The 16,605-nt window shown below is 48.3% G+C and overlaps 1 protein-coding gene across 1 annotated transcript; it reads right to left on the reverse strand.

Annotated features, from left to right (window-relative positions):
- Positions 1-14,177: 14,177 nt before the first annotated feature.
- Positions 14,178-16,314, reverse strand: LOC144152354 (sodium-dependent glucose transporter 1-like). The gene has a single exon (XM_077683621.1). It carries the CDS (start codon positions 16,166-16,168, stop codon positions 14,192-14,194), a length of 1,977 nt encoding a protein of 658 aa, XP_077539747.1. The 5' UTR covers positions 16,169-16,314; the 3' UTR covers positions 14,178-14,191.
- Positions 16,315-16,605: the final 291 nt, after the last annotated feature.

A 16,605-nucleotide genomic window follows, 5' to 3' on the forward strand; every position in this document is an offset into this window, starting at 1 on the left:
TCAGCAGCGATCGCCGTTGCGTCACCCGCGGTCGCCGTTGCGTCAGCCGCGGTCGGCTCGCTGCGGCGTCGCGCTCATCGGCTGAGAAAAGCGATCTTGAAAAATTGTTTACAAATTATCTGTACAACGTATGGGGCTCAAACTTGGCTCAAAAATCCCCCGTTATGTGTTCTACCACCTGAATGCATTTGATTGCCACCTTCACAAAGCTTTTCGGGGTCCCTTTAAGCTCTCCTAAGGCAGTATATTGTATATGCCGACTGAGTGCGAAATTTCATTTGAATGGTTTATTAATAAAATATTCTGAACCTGCGGGGAGCTAAATTTTTTAGAAAAAGTGGCGCTTACAGCAAATGAGATGGATACCGAACATCACAAAAATATTTTAATAATGAAACATATAGTTCACTGGTAAACAGGTAACAGATGCACATTTTTGCAGGCAATATATATATTTATAACAGAAAAAACACGTTCCTATTGCATGCGGCTCTTTTTCTCTTAAATACTAAATAAATAAGCAAAATTTTCTATTCCTTACGCGCGTTTCGCCGAAATCCAACCTCGAAATGGGGAATGTGTACGTATTAGCATGCTTTCTGTTTTTATTCCTGTTTTAAGAATAGATAAAAAGTTCTGCATGTTTCTACAAGCGTTTCCGTTTCACTCGCTAGTTTCTTGATGATATCCTCATCATTAACGCTTTTAAGAATCTCCGTCCCCACGCTGAGCAGCGACAAATCGCTGAGGCAGCTGTCAGTCACCACTGATCAAAGCGGTTTTTGATCGATTTCAGCTGGCTGAATGACCTTCGCCAGTGAAATTCGTTACCGACAAGCACAAAAAAAAAAGTAGCAGCAACATAAACATCTGGGAATGAACCTTCAAAGTTTTCACGGATTAGAAGTTTCGCCATGTCCTTCACAGAAGAGCAGCCTTTGAAATAAACTGCCCAAGCTTATCGGAAAATATGTGCCAGCCAGACTCGGACGGATACTTTTTGCAATGCCCAGTGCCTGCAGGCTCCTCGGAACTGGTGAAAAGCAGTTCCAATCTTTAATAACAGTAAACTGCGAGGATACTTCAGTGTACGACCATTGAACGAAATTGCTACAATGATTGAAGTAATGTTGTTGTTGTTGTTGTTCCTTTCTGATTGTGGCGCGTACCCACTTGGGGGATTGGCCAGGATCGGGAGATATATTGGGGCTAATGTGCCCAATTTAGGAGACTAAATTTTGGAGAAAAAAAATAAATAAAAAATTGTTGATCAGAATAATTGCACAAAAAATAAAGGAATTTGTAGAATGCAGGAATTTGCAAGAGAAGACTATGCGGAATTTTGCAATAGGGATTTTGCAATAGGCTCTTATTTCGTCTGAGTACCAGAAGAGCGGCTAACAGGGTAGGCGCCTAGTCTCTGAGACGTAGGTGTGGACGGCCGTAACCAAATTCCTGTGGGGAGACCCAAGCGAAATGGCACCGAACGACAGTAAGACCGGCATTGAAAGGGTAAGTCCAAGGTGGTGAATTGGCTCCACCAGGTATTTTCTTCTCATCGAAGAGAAGCCGCGGCAATGTAAGAAAAAATGCTCTAGGGTTTCGGGTTCATCACAAAGAGCACAATGACGAGAGGAGGTGAGCCCAGCGCGGTGCATGTAGAAGTTGAGCTGCGGAACTCTACAACGTAAGCTAGTTAAAGTAACCTCGCATTGGCGAGATTCGCAACATCGGGAGTCCCACGCATATGCCAAATGGGCGTAATCATCGAGGGAGGTGATGTCATCCTCCTGCCTCCTCGCCAGATGTTGATGCCGTCGGATCCGTGCTCCGGCCAGTATAGAGGGAAATGGACAGACGTCGAACGGAGGGCCGTCTAGTGCTGACCTCGCTAAAGAGTCTGCTACTTCATTCAGATATAAACCCTTATGCCCAGGCACCCATATCAAGCGGATTTCTCTTAAGTGGGAAGGAACTAAATAACCAAATGTGCGAAGAAGAGCAGAAGTTTTGGGGGATATCAAAGAGGAGCAAACAGCTAATGAATCAGACACAATTACGACATTTAATATTTGGGGAGGTAGTTTTTTTAATGCTATGACTATTGCCATAAACTCTGCATAGAATATTGGGGTGAAGTCCGGTAGGCGAATCGAAAACGACCAGTTGAGTTGTGGACTGAAAATCCCCACACCCGCTCTCTCCTCAAGTTGAGACACATCAGTCGCTACAACCAGGTATGTATCCAAGTTAGACAGATAGTCGTTCAACAAACCGGTTAGTAGACGTGTAGGTAGCCTTTTCGCATTGTTAGGAAAAATGTTATTAAAGGTTAGGGGAACAGGGAGAGCTTCCCAGGACATCTGCATAACGGACGGAATGTTAATATTAAGAGGTGAAAGTAAAGTCTGGGCATACAGACATTGAGGGCGGTATTGGTGGGGCCACCACGAGTTAAAAAATAAAGCCGGTCGAGCCACCATCAGCGACAGATCTCTGCTGAGGGGCGATTCGAAAATCCTAAGCATCGTCAGAGCAGTTAAAAGCTTAAACCGAGATTCTAGTGCAGGCAGCCGGGACTCTAAGTACAGGATGTTATTAGCTGTGTATTTCGGAAGGCCGAGACACAATCTCAGGGCACGTCGCTCTAGCAGTATAAGCGGATTGAGTTTGTACATTGGAGATCCTGAAAAAAGAGCACAGCCAAATTCTAAGATAGGGCGCACGTACCCGCGGTAAATGAATATTAAGGTGTCTCTTCTCATCCCAAAACTCCGGTTGCTAATTCTTCGCAACAGGCCAAGTGCCCGTTCCCCCTTCGTCGTAATGTGCCTTATATGATCCCGCCAATCAAGCTTACTCTCATAAATAATACCCAAGTATTTTAGAGTTGTCACTTGCGGAATAAAATCCTCCCGGTATCTAAGGCAGAGGGTAACAGGCACTGATACGGGGAATACCAGGACCGCGCACTTGGCAACGTTCATCGACAAATTCAGATTTGACAGCCACCTTTCGAGAGAATCCAAATAATTTTGTGCCGCCTGATAAAGCTCATGTATGTCCCGTGCTGCTGCGAAAAAGGCTATATCGTCCGCATAAACGTAACTGCAGACTTCATTGCTGGTAGGAATGGATCTCATCAGTATGTTAAACAGAACCGGAGAAAGCACTGATCCTTGTGGAACGCCCCTTGTCTGATGTAGTGTGGAAGTCTTAAAACCATTTTTCGAGCAAAAGAACTTGCGGCCAGATAGAAACTGCTGAATCCATGAAATAATGTAATTGGGTATCCCGCATTCTTTAAGTTTAGCTATAAGGACGCTGTATTCGACACTGTCGTATGCTTTCGCAATGTCCAGTGTGACAAGCGTGCAGATTAGTTTGTTTCTACGGGCAAACTGGATACGACTCTCCAGGTCCACATGGGCGGACCAAATGGAGCAGCCTGGACGGAAGCCAATCTGATGTGCACTCAGTAAATTTTCCCTAGTTAGGAATCGAAGTAAACGGCCGTATACAATTCTTTCGATCAATTTGACTAAGTTACTGGTCAAAGCAATTGGGCGAATGTTGTCCGGGAGAAGGCCAAGACTGGGATTTTTCAGTAGGGGTACTATTTTTGCAATTTTCCAATCTTCGGGCACCCATGCTTTCTCCAATGACGTGTTGATAATGTTTAATAGATCGTGAGGAGATTCCTCAAAGAGAAGCTTTATCGCTGTAGTCGAGATGCCATCGGGTCCCGGGGAAGCTGGCGGGAGGCGCATAACTATATCCGCCATTTCCTCCATCGTGACAGGGGTAAAGTCAAAAACTGGGGTATTTTCAAATATCATGGGTCGGAGAGTAGCCGTAAACCTTGTTTGCAAGGCCCGGGCGACTTTTTCGAGCGACTCTGAGCTTTCTTCCGGCGTTTCCACAATGGATACACCGTTGCTTCTGTCGTCAGTGCTCTTGCGGTTACGCAAAAAAGCAAAAAGAATATGCCGGTTTTTCGTTTTGGAAAGCGCGGAGAACCGTTGCGAATAATAGTCTTGCTTAGCCGTTGAGATGGTTCGGCGAAAGATTGCGGAATAATACTTGAAATTGGTCCAATTATTGGGGCTCTGATTATGGATAAATTTTTTCCACGCTGCTTTCCTGCGCCGATAATCTCTCGTGCAATCATTATTCCACCACGGGCTTATACCGTCTCTCTTGGTTGACGAAACCACAAACTCTGAATTTTTCAGTGTACTTTTCATTAATGCTGTGACGTTTAGGGCCCTAAGCTCCATAGAATCACTGGGCAGAGAAGCAAGGGACGAACTCAACTTCTTTTTCATGAGTTCATAGTTAACCAAGGTCCGCACCACACGGTTAGGTGTGCTTGGGGAGACCGCAATATCAAAAATTATCGGAACGTGGTCGCTACTTGTAGGACCATCTACTGTACACCAACTAGAAACCAACCTACCCTTTACGAATGTTAAGTCTAAGACTGAGCGCGTTTGATTCCGAAAAAAAGTCGCACTACCCGAGTTAAGACAGACTAAATTATTTTCCTCTGTCCAGTCTAATAGACGCCAACCAGAAGTGTCGGTCTTGAAGCCCCAGCTCACATGGTGTGAATTAAAATCTCCGGCAACTATGACGTTTTGATTACAGGAGGAAAGGGCGAGATCCAGTGGTTCTGTGGTGGACACTCCATTGGGGAAATAGGCATTCAGAACAGAGAAGGAAAAGCAACCTGGCAGACTTATATCTACCACCATGAGTTCACTAACCGGTGACAAAAACTGGAATGACAGCTTGGCTTTGTGGCACATCTTTGTAGCTATTAGAATAAGTAGACCCCCTCCTCGCGTGTCCCTATCTAAGCGAAACACGCGAAAATTTGGTAAAGTAAATGGTTTGCCTCTAGACAGCCAGGATTCTTGAAGGAGAATAATATCTGGACAGTGATTATTTATAAGACATTTAAGATCTGTCAGTGCCGCAGTTATCGAACGGCAGTTCCACTGGAGTACTCGGATCGACATTATGGAGAGTTAATGGCAGTTATGGCTGCCTCCAAGATGCTTTCTTTCAATTTAATGTTCCCTTGGACCTTTTTAGGTTTCTTGGATCGCGACTCTGGGGAAGAAGTTGGTTGTTGCGAAGTGGATGGAGTAGCTCGCTTAACGTCCGGACGCCTTGGCGACTCAGTGGAAATGTCAAGTTCCATTTCGGTCTCATTGAATGGGCAGAGATCTGAAGAGGAAGGCTGACCTTGGGAAGTCACAGAAATAGAAGGTGCCGAAACCTGGACAGTTGCCATGGGAGTAGAGTTTGGGCTTACTGTCTCCTTCGAAGTCACATTCTGGAGAGCGCTCGCTGAGGAAGGATTCCTTGCCAGATCGACAGCTCGCACCGATGAATCCTGGGGCTCTTCATCCCTGGGAGGCGGAGATGAGGATTGCAAGCAACCCTGCTGCCGGAATACACACACACGCAACTAGCAAGTGAAGGCGGGCCTGGATGCGTTACATCAATAAGAACGCCGCCAGAAGAGTTGAGAAGTCCTCGAAAAGCTTCCAGCCCGATTGGCCGTGAAATATTTAGCATGAATATAGATAATTGCACAGACAAAATACTGAGAAACCAAAAAATAAAAAAATAGAAATTTTACGAAAATTTACAGATGAGAAATATGCATCTGAACTCTGGCCTGAACTAGAAAAGCTCGAAAAAGGATGATGCGAATACGCATTAAAAATAGCGAGAATGACCCAAAAGTTATGCCTTGCATTACCAAAAAAATGCATAATTGGTAGAAGTAACACATTTAATTGTTATATTGGCGTCAATAATTTTTGTACAGACAAAATTCAAGAAACCAAAATGCACCACAATAGAAAAAAATCAACTACACTTTTTCTACGACCTCAGGGGTCGTCTACTTGGGAAAATAAATCCAAGAATTAAGAGGGGGGGGGGGGGGGGCAGGACATCCCGATTCACCATCAGAATCCGAACGGAAAATCAAACCACCACCCCTTCGGAGTCCTTCCATAATCAGAGAATTCCATACCGTATAAGTGTTTAAGAGGGCGTTGTTTACCCTATCATGAAAACATAATATAGCATAGAAACCTCTGCGTTACCTTATTTCCAGTTATTTTTTTTTCAGCGCATTAAAACAGGTTTCAAACAGAAACTGCTCTCTGTGCGCTATGCTCGTTCCGAAATTGTTGAACCGCAGCTGCTCAAATCCCAGTCCGGCTGCTATCGGTGTCCATCAGCTAAACTAGCTTCTTCGCTGTACGCGATGCATGGTTCTGGGCGATTGAAACGTTTTCCCCTCAGACTGGGGAACTGTGAGCTGACTTATAGTTTATGCACACTATGAAACAAACAGCCCTTTCGAAGCATTCATTTTGTAATAGATAATCTCTGTTTTAATAGGGAAATCAGCAGGAGGCCTAAAATTTTTTTGAAACACTGTCTGCCAACCGGGCTCCCTAAGCACGGAAGGCCCGGTTCATTTGAACCCCCACGGTCCCCACCATGGATAATCCGCTTTTCATCGTGTGACCATGAAGGCCTGGGACTCTCGTCTAGCCGATAGAGATAATCCTAGACATGCAGACAAAGGCTGTCAATGTCACGTTGCGGCTCGCCGCACCTTTGTTAACTTAGGTCGAAGTGACGGCGAAGGTGCCTTGTGGCTTCGGCGGTAGTCTTTCTAGTTTCCGGGGGTAATTACCGCATTAGAGCTTGCAAAGCACGCGGGTGCGTCCTGGTCAGCGGTGTTAGTGTTACGGTCGCTGCGACGTCATTCGTGGGCCCGAAGATGAATGAAAGGGGCGCCGCCGCGTTCGGAGAAGTTAGAGAGCACGCAGTGAAGTTCACAGTCGTTATGGGCCTTGAGTGTCGCCAAGGCGGCGTATATGTGACGAGGGACTGACACCTTTTTTTGTAATGCACGCGCCGTGTTGACCAAGGCGGAACATTATTTTAAAGAGGGGAATAGTTTGGGCGCGCTTTAAAAAAGGCCGCCCGAAGGTCGGTTCTTAACATCACACTGAGCTATCTGGTAAGTAGGTTAGTTGAATCACGAGGAAACTTTTGGAATTGGTTAACGTGTAATAAATCGTGGTTTATATTGTTGGTCAGGCCCTTCGTGAAAAACAATTTAAAGTAACAGATATAACAATGTTTTTAATTTACTGCCTGGTGAAGCACAATAGGTGTTTTGAGTTTTCGAACGCCAATATTGTCATTACGACAGGAGTTCTGAAATATAATTCATGTTCTATGTAGTTATTTAATGCCGTAATAGGTGAACTGTAGGTTGTTAATTATGTCTTCGGCAACGACCGTCCTTTGGAGACATTTACAAATATCCATGTTCATTTTAAACGAATCGATGGTGTCGCTTTAAATGTCACTGCCATAATGTTTTCTATTTCACCTCTGATATTGCCGCACGTGTTATCTTATCTCCTTTGATTGAGAGAGGGTCGCAAACTATACGTCACCAGCCCAGAATAATCAGCGCAGCGAAGCAATTAAGGCATTTCTGAATCTCAAACGTTGCTTTGGACTCCGGTTATTTGCTTGACAAACTTGTAATTACTATTTTGTTTTCACTTCATCTCTGGCAGAATGCAGGCCATGTGGTAAGGGGTTTCAAACTTCCTGTGATATTTCTGCTCTCAGAAGCAAAGTAAATAAAAAATCGGTTGGATGGTTACTGACAAGTTAAGTTTTTTGAGAGCGGGAGGAGACGGCGAAGTTTACGCCACACATTTATCTACATTTGGTTTAACAAAATGCGTGCATTCTAAACGCACTCGCGTAGTTCTTATATAGCATGGCGTTTTGTAACGAACGCTTCAAATACACGGAAAAAGTAAACGCCCGCTTCGCGCTACTCGGCTAACTTGAAGCTTCGCAGCGCTTGGGAAGCGCGCGGAACGCTGCGCGGACGGCGCGCAGATGCACCCTCTCGCACAGCAGCGCCCCAAGCGGGCGCCGCCGCCAGTCATCACGGTCGGGGCCACCTCCGCGCCCGCCCTCAGCACACTAGCCAGTATATTCTAGGCACTATAGGGGCGTACGGCTCAAGTTTCGCCGCGCGCATGTAGCGCCGTTTCCTCCGCTGGCGGCCTTTGCTCCCATTTCATTGCCGCACACGGGGTGCGCTCTTCCGTAGATTCGCTTGGAGTACGCTGCTTGCTGCTTCGCCGTGATGAAAACTAGCGCGCCTACGAGGAAAAGACAGGGCTTTAAATATTGTTATGTAGTTGGGTGCCACAACAGCGTCGCAAACACGAAGGCAAAAGAGCCCATCGTCAAGTTCTATTCGTTTCCCGGCAAGTGGTACGAGACAGACCGCCGAGGCAAACTAAATCTTCATAGCATGCCATGACATCGGTGGGTGACTTTGGCCTTGTGTCCTTGGCACACGTAAGGGGTCCAGCTAGAAGAAAGAATTCCGGTCAGGTTAACAGTGGTCATTAAAGACAAACTTACACTATTAGCTCCATCCTAGTTTTTTTAATATACTTCGCACTGACCGAGCTTTATTACCTTTTAAGCGGCTATACAGGCATGGGAATTTCTGAATCACCTAGTTGAATAACTGGAACTTTTACTTAAACTGATTTATACCTGTAACGTTTGGAGGAAGAACAAAGTTTTACACACTTCCTTTGTGTAGAGAGGCTCTAGAAACATTCAGATAGCTCTTTATGGAGAGTAAAAAGAAAGACTTCGAGACGGCATTTTTTCTCAGCCCCTTGCAACTGCATAGAAATTGCGATTTCGGTGTTACTTTCACGAAGAATGCAACGCTGCTAGCCTGAAACTAATCAGCTTTCACTCGGTTTAACAGTAGAAATATGAGGAGGATAAGTTTTCAAGTTCACGAAACCAGGGTATGTCAAGAAAGCGGGTTCGGTTCCCGGCCACGGCGGCAGCTTTTTTGACGCAGGCGAAAAGCAAAAATGCCCGTGTGTTCGAGATTTCGGCACACGTTAAAGATCCTCAGGTGGTCAAAATTAATCCGGAACCCTGCACTACGGCGCGCCTCGTCATCTGTGTAGCGTCGGCGCGTTAAACCTCATAATCAATCAATCACGAAACCACGGTGAAAAGAGGAATCGAGCGAATGCATTCCTAATCAAAATACCTGGGAAAAGGTCCGCGATGGTCTTGTTCACGTCCCGCTTGGGTTTTTTCGACGGTTTTCTCCACTGCTGGGGTCTGCTTTTCAGTTGCCTCATTCACGTAGGCGCACACAGCCGCGGCATGCTTACAGCGGCCGGTTATTCCCGCCTTGCAAGAGCACGTCCCGGAGGCTACGGACCGTGTGTGAGCGCAGATCTGCATGCGAAAAGTCAATTTAGTATCACCACCTTTGTGTACTTAGCCTCTGAGCGCGAATACATTCGACAAGAGCGGTAGAAAGAACACAAAAAAGAGAAAGAGCGTTTACCTTCAGACGCACATCGTCGACGACGTTGTCTTGCACTTGTGAAACGCACTTGGCGTTCAGCTGATGCTCGTCTGCTTGTATTATCTCCTCCACCGCGAACACATATTTCACGAGTAGCTTTCCTTTCTTCAGGGTCGCCTCCCTAATAAATAGCTCACAGTTTTCGAGAGGAAGGAAGCCGCAGTAGAATGCCAACGTGTTAGTCGCCACTGAAAACCAGCAGCGGCCGCATGGCAGCTCGGTGCGCGTATGGCAATCTAGGGCGGTTCTCCGCCGCGCGCAGCGCTGCTAGTATCGCTCCGGCGCGCCACCTGGCCCAGCCGTACGCCCCTATAGCGAGAGAGTGTTCGCTATCGGAGAGGAGAGGGGGTGAGCGGCGGAAAGCGCAGCTCGCGCGGCGAGGAGAATGGGGGAGGGGTGTGGACGGACAACAACAACGCCGTATGGAGGGACAAGGCGAGTGAATGAGATGCAGTCGCATTTAAAAGAGCGGCTCGCTAAAAGATCCGGATCGCTCCTGAGCAACGCATCTCTAGTAGCCGCACAGATGCAGATCCACCGATTTTGGGGGCGGGCGCGGGAATGACGGATCATTCTCGGCCTCACTCGTAGGTAGTACGCGGGCTGGTTGGTTTTCCGAGGACTGCTCAATCCGTGCGATATGTATGCATGTGAAAAACGAATGCGAGATTACGCTTGGGAGGGACTGTTGTGAGTTCTGGACTGACTGCAGCCTTGACAATAAACGGTTGATTACATAGAATAGGACCTGAGCGGCATAGTTGAAAAGATAAAATTATCAGTTCCAAGGAAGTGCGCTGTGTTTCGTGAAATAAAATAAAATGCAAGGCCCGTATTCATACTCTGTGATCCCCACTTTTACACGGCGGCGTGAACTTCGAGGGATCCGAACGCTCAATAAATAAAAATGTTTTCTCCAGAAGTTCGATTTTTTTTGTGTGTGTAGGGGGGGGGGGGGGGGGGGGGCGTGTCGAAGTCCTCTTAGGAGAATGTTGGGGGGTGAGTATAAATCCCTGGGCAGGGTGGTGGTGGTTGTGGAATCTTTTGGGGGGGTGTCGAAATCCTTCTGGGGGGGAGGGGTGTATAAACCCTGACTACGTTCACCTATAGAGAGCCGGAGGGGCCTCGTGCAACCCAACGGGAAGTCTTCGCCCATCTGATCCGTCACCTGGAGACGACCGGCCTCACACAGCGGCTGAAGCCCGGACGGCCGTGTGCCCAGACTGACTTGGCCTTCTCCTTTATTCTTTCTTTTCGCTTTCTCTATCTCTTTACCACTCTCCTCTGTCATTTCACTCCGCTCTACTTCTTCTCCCTCGCACCGGGTTGTATGCAGGTGAAGCTCCCTGCCGAGCTCACAAATGTACCCAGCTCACTTACCTTCCTTTTTTCTCAAATCGAGAACAGCAACGAGGCCACTAGATCCTAAGTTCACCTTCGGTCAGCTAGAGCCGTAGTGGTGTCGGGATGCGCGCTCGTCTCACATTCGGGATCCTTAGGTTCGATTTGCATCCACACCCAAATTTACCAAATTTCTTTTCAGCTCAATTACTTTACTCTTATTCTCTTAGCATTGCCGGTCACTCTGTCGGCCATTTCGATGGCACCGGATCTTCCACGCATACCCAGAGTACGTGGCAGCAGCGAAACCGGTAACATGCACAGGAAACCCATTTTGCTTCGTGCCACAGGTTCTGTTTCCGACGCGGCTAGTGGTATCGGCGATCTAACCTTACGGAGCCGTATCTGCAGACACCGGCGGCTTCAAAATCCCGGAATTATCGCCACACTGCGCAGACATGGACGACCACTTGAATGAAATGCCATCACGTGACGGACCATATAAAGGACGGTTGAACACCTGACATCGTCAGTGGGGGATGGCAGCAGTGAAACCAGCAACATGCTAAAAAACCCTTTTTGCTTCTTGCTACAGGTTAGTTGCTACCAGTATACAAAATGTTACCGAAATGATAACCGTTTTTTTTTTATTTTTCTACCATGCCCCCTTTGTGTGCATTATTCGGTGGGTTCCTGGTTTATCTGACTACTTATTGTAGCGAAGGGTACGCTACCTCGGGCGCTCTTCGCGGGGTGACCAGTTTTGACCTTGAGAGCTACACACATGAGAACCACACCCCCTTCCGCAAGCTCCGGGCACGGAGCAGCGGCCCAATGGCGGGGAGAGATAGGTGGCGGGGGAGAAATAAGCTTATTCTTGGATGAAACTAGCGCGAACTTAAAAAAAGACAAAGGAAGTGGAACGCAAGGACAGCCGCTGGTCTAAACGGACAAGTTTAGTATAAAAAAAAGGTGAATTTTAAACACTTACCGTGGTATTCTGAGTCCTTCCTTTACCCGACCCTCCAGTGGAAAGGATCCTTGAAATCGATCTGCCCATGCATTAGCACTGCGGAATCCTCTCCTCAGCCGAGTGGAGGAAGCAAATAAAGTGGAGGAGGGACTCAGCTAGACTACGGCCCTTAACACAAAACAATAAAAAACACTGTGCATGAGCAAAACAAGTTTACAAAAGCCACGGCGATAAGGCAACGAGATAGACACCGGCTACAATCCAGGCCCACGCAGATATTCAATCTCTTTGGGATGAAGACACACGCTTGCTTGGCTTACACACTTGTCTACCCTTTCTGCTATGTGGATAATTTGTGGATAATTATCTGCATACCACAGGTGGCACCGTCGTTTCGAGATCAGCTTGCACTGGCTCGCACGTCCAAAATCTGCCGCCATTTCAGCATAGGAGAAAATTGCTTTTATTCATTTTCAGAATGAACAGGTAAGTACCGTCGTTGTTCCCGGTGTCAAACAAAACAGACCACGACATGCGACCTTCGCGTGAAGTTTGAACGAGAACCGAGCAGCGGCTCGCCCAGGAAAAAAAAAAAAAAAAATTTTTAATGTTCCACTTATCGTCGTAACACCCTGTATTTTGCCGCGCCGCACCGGAAGCTGGATACCTCGGACGCACACGTGTTTGCCGCCTAGTTTTGCAGCTTTTCCAGCTACCCTTGCTGCTCGTACACGTCGGACCCTGTTTCGAGCGGCCTCTTCAAGGCGGCGCTCGAGCATGCCGGATCAATGTTCGGCCGCTGTTGGCGGCGCGATTCTCCGTCAATCGGCAACACTCTGCGAAGCGGTGGCAGTTCGTAAGGCCTTTCCTCCACTGACGACTCGGAGAAGTGCGGTCAGCCACTACATGCGCCTTCACCGGTGACAAGTGGGCCGGGTGAGTTCAGATGAAATTGGAATTAGGGTGTTCTGTTACGCAAAGGCGAACGCACTGTGGGAGCGTTGCGGGACACTTCCAGACGGCCCAGCGTGCACCGTAGCCTGTATCAAAAACTTCGACGCAACTAGGAAAATTTACCTTGTGACTGGGGCAAACATCGCATGAGGAGAGTATTCTTGAGATTGGGGGACCGTGAAATAAAATTACACTAATTTTACCTGAGTAACTTTTGTTCATTTCATGTTTTTTAGACTAAGTGTCTTACTTTGTAAATGCATCGGTTTAACATTAAAGGACGAAAGTTTGCTCTGGAAATGTATAGAATTTTTATGGAGTAGGTCACTATTGAGCCTATTTTTTTCTAGTTGCATACTTTCATTGCTGAAAATTCATTTTCTTGGGCCATTGTAGCCGCTTAGAATTCCAGGTCGCAGTTCGCAAACAGTTTTAACTATATAAACAATTTAAACTAAAACAACATGTTTTGCAATACATTTTTAAAGGCCAATACACGATAAAAATGAAAGATGTACATTATCTTCTTTTGTTTCCAGCATACCCATTTTATTTGCTGGCTAGTCACTTTTCGGTCCAATGAAACTTGACACTGCAGATGACGCATGCAACACAATACTTCCTTAAGTTTAAACAAAAGCGGTGAAATGATTCTAAAGTCAGTACTCTTAGGAGTGTCTCGCTTTAGGAGGCACTACCCGCCGCGGTGGCTCAGTGGCTAAGGCGTTGCGCTGCTGAGCTCAAGGTCGCGGGTTCGATTCCCGGCCGCGGCGGCCGCTTTTCTGATGGAGGCGAAAAGCAAAAACACCCGTGTGTACGAGATTTCGGCGCACGTTAAAGATCCCCATGTGGTCAAAATTAATCCGGAGCCCTCCACTACTGCGCGCCTCATCGCCTGCGTTGCGTTTAAACCCCACAATCAAACAAATCAATCTTTAGGAGGCACTAAAGGATAACTTTTTGCTTAAACGACCAGCTCACACATATCGTAGCTCTCTCCTCAGGCTTTTTTTAACGGCCGGCGATATGTTGTCTGCGAAGAAATATAATCGAGCTGCAATTTCTTCCTCTCACTTTACTGAGCAAGCCAGGGCCCTCTTCTCGACTTCATCGTCGCCATCTTTTTGAAAGTCTGTTCTGATTAGCTTTGTTATCTCGCAAAAAATGCAAGCCAGGCATGAATGGCTTTTTAAAGCTATCTTGATGAGGCAGCGCTCAGGTTGTCAGGAATAGGTTCCACGGGCAGTCAGTTGACGGTGACGGCCGTCCTGGCAGCGTAGCCGATTTCGCTAATAATCTGACTTTTGCCGTTTGGTGTTGCATCTGCTGGTGTAAGTAGTAGGTGCGGTATACGCTCTCGGGTTCATCAAATACTTATTCGCCCGTAACAGTGAATACAAGGAAAAGTGGTTGGCGCGACGGCATGTTTATTCTCTTCACTTAGGGTGTCTGTAAACCGTCTCCTGGCCCTCATCGACAGATAACAAGGCGTAGCCGCTTTCAATCGCCATGCGTCCCGCCAGCTTTTTTCCGAATACAATTATACAAAGTGATAAGACAGCGAGCGCTGCTACGCCGTAGTGGAAGAGCATCGGCAGGCGCTCCAGCTCCCATCCGAGGCCCAGAGGCGCGAATGCCGAACTAGCACCGACTGCCAGCATCACGCAGACGAACCTTCCGGTTGAGACGCCCGAGTAGTCGTGCAACAGCAGTAGTGTCGACGGCATCACAGGCGCCATGCACGCACCGGCCAGTGCCGGGCCCATCCAGAGGGCCCAGGACTGGTCTCCGAAGACGGCCTCGAGAGCGGTCACGACCACGAGAAAGAAGTTGCAGCAGATGAGCATATTGAACGACCCCTGCTGCTGCAACCATATGATGGAGACACCGCGGACTGTGGTTAAGGCGGCCCAAAACAGCGACGTCACGTACGCCGCGGTAGTCTTGCTGTGGCCCAAGAGAAGGGCGAAGGCAGCGGTGAGCTGGCTGTACACTGTCTCCATCGCGACGTAGGCTGCCAAGTAGATGAACAGTACAATTACAAGTCCGCTGCAAGGAACCACGGGGCGTTGAGACTCCACGGGACTGAGCTCCTGGTGCCGAGGGTCCACGAAGAAGGTTGCGAGAGCCAGAAAGAGAACGGCAAATACGTATAAGCCAACGAGCCAGTAGGCGTAGGCGACGTAGATTAAGTTTTTGTCTTCGAGGCTGGTTAGGTACGCGAGCTGTCTCTCGGCTGGTGCCGGTGGGTCGAACGGTGGCTGGAGGACGCTACGCTGGGTCACGAACGGCTCGCCCATGACCGGTCCGAGTACGCAGCCCATGCAGTAGACGAAGCTGAGCGTCTGGATCATGAAGCCGCTTGTCTCGCGCCATAGCGCCGATAACCACAGGACCCCCGAGACCTTGATGCCTCCCATGGAGAAGCCGCCGAGTCCGAAGAGCAGTTCACTCTGAAACAGCGTGTCGAAATAGTAGACGCCGATGCAGGCCACACCGAGAAAGAAGTCGAGCACCATGAGAAGCACCTGCGGGTTCATGCCCCTTAGAAACACGCCGCTTACGACGGCTCCCAGGAAGAAGCCGGCGCCTCTCGCCGCGAGCAGAAACAGGACCTGCAACAGGCTGGCATTCAGCGTCACCGCCAGGTCCTGGATCGTCGGGCCGAACATTGCGTAGTACATGCCCGCCCCAAAGAAGCTAAGGTGAATGCCAAGGGTTTGTGTGGCCTTGACCGCTCTCTCTCGGTGACTGGCCTCCAGGTGCGACTTCTTTATGGTCGTGGACTCGAGGAAGTACTCTTTCGTCCATTTTCGGGGGACGGCTGTCTCCCGTTTGTTCGCGATGTCGGCCACATCGGCCACCGTCACTAATTTGCGAGGATCCTGCGGTGGCGTGTTCGTCGACGTAGATGCAGTGGCCGGCCAATGAGTGGCGTGTGTCGGCATGGGCGAGGCTTTCGGGCTTGACTCATTTCCTTCCGTTTGAGGATTCTTGCTTTGAAGTGGCGCGGATTCCTGAGGCATCCACGACGTCGCGACCGTTGTGCCAGGATCGGCTGTCATTCTTGGTGACGTGTGAGGATCGGAAGCCTTCCTTTGGTTCTGCAGTGGCAGGAAGCGTCTTGTCGTTTGTGGTTTCTGACCTGATGGAGACACCGGGTACAACCCGCTGCTTGGAGATGCGCCGGAGAGTAGGGAGGTGTGCGGGTCCTGCGCATGCGGCGCACCTTCTCTCGATGGTTCCGCGGCCGGGAATAACTGCTCGCCGATGTGGGGTTGCGGTGGCTGGTTTTCGGTCGACGGTGGCGCAGCTGCTAACGATGCACCGGTGGTTCTTGGGTCTGAGGTGTCAACAGGCTGCTCCGGGTGGCTTAGACTCTCTTGACGTTGCAGCGGCGTGCCTTCGGCCATGGAGCAGTCGTTGTGATGCTAAAACTGCCACCTATGGACTACCGTCGCAGATTTCGCGCTGAATCCGCCCTCGTAGAACGTCGTGGCCGACTTTGCGGGCACACCTCCGCGCCGTCGCGTGATGTAGCCTTCTGCTTCTTCTGTGATGGTGGTGGTGTTGCTGGAAAAAATGGCGCATACCGACTCAGGGTGATTTGCCATTGAAGAGACACTCACCAGGAGAACCTACACTCGAGATTTATTGTAAAATTGGAAAATTTTACAATTGTCATACTACTGTATAGCAATTGTAAAACTGTAATATTGTAAAATTTGCTACAATACGCGCAGGCGTCCAGCCACAGCGCTATGCCACACTTCTCTCTTTGTCGTCTTCTCGTGACAATATATATAACCTTCTTTCCCTTATTATATATATATATATATATATATATATA

The sequence above is a fragment of the Haemaphysalis longicornis genome, unplaced genomic scaffold, assembly GCF_048455015.1.
Source record: "Haemaphysalis longicornis isolate Haplotype H1 unplaced genomic scaffold, Haemaphysalis longicornis Haplotype H1 scaffold_9, whole genome shotgun sequence".
NCBI classification, from domain to species: Eukaryota; Metazoa; Arthropoda; class Arachnida; order Ixodida; family Ixodidae; genus Haemaphysalis; species Haemaphysalis longicornis.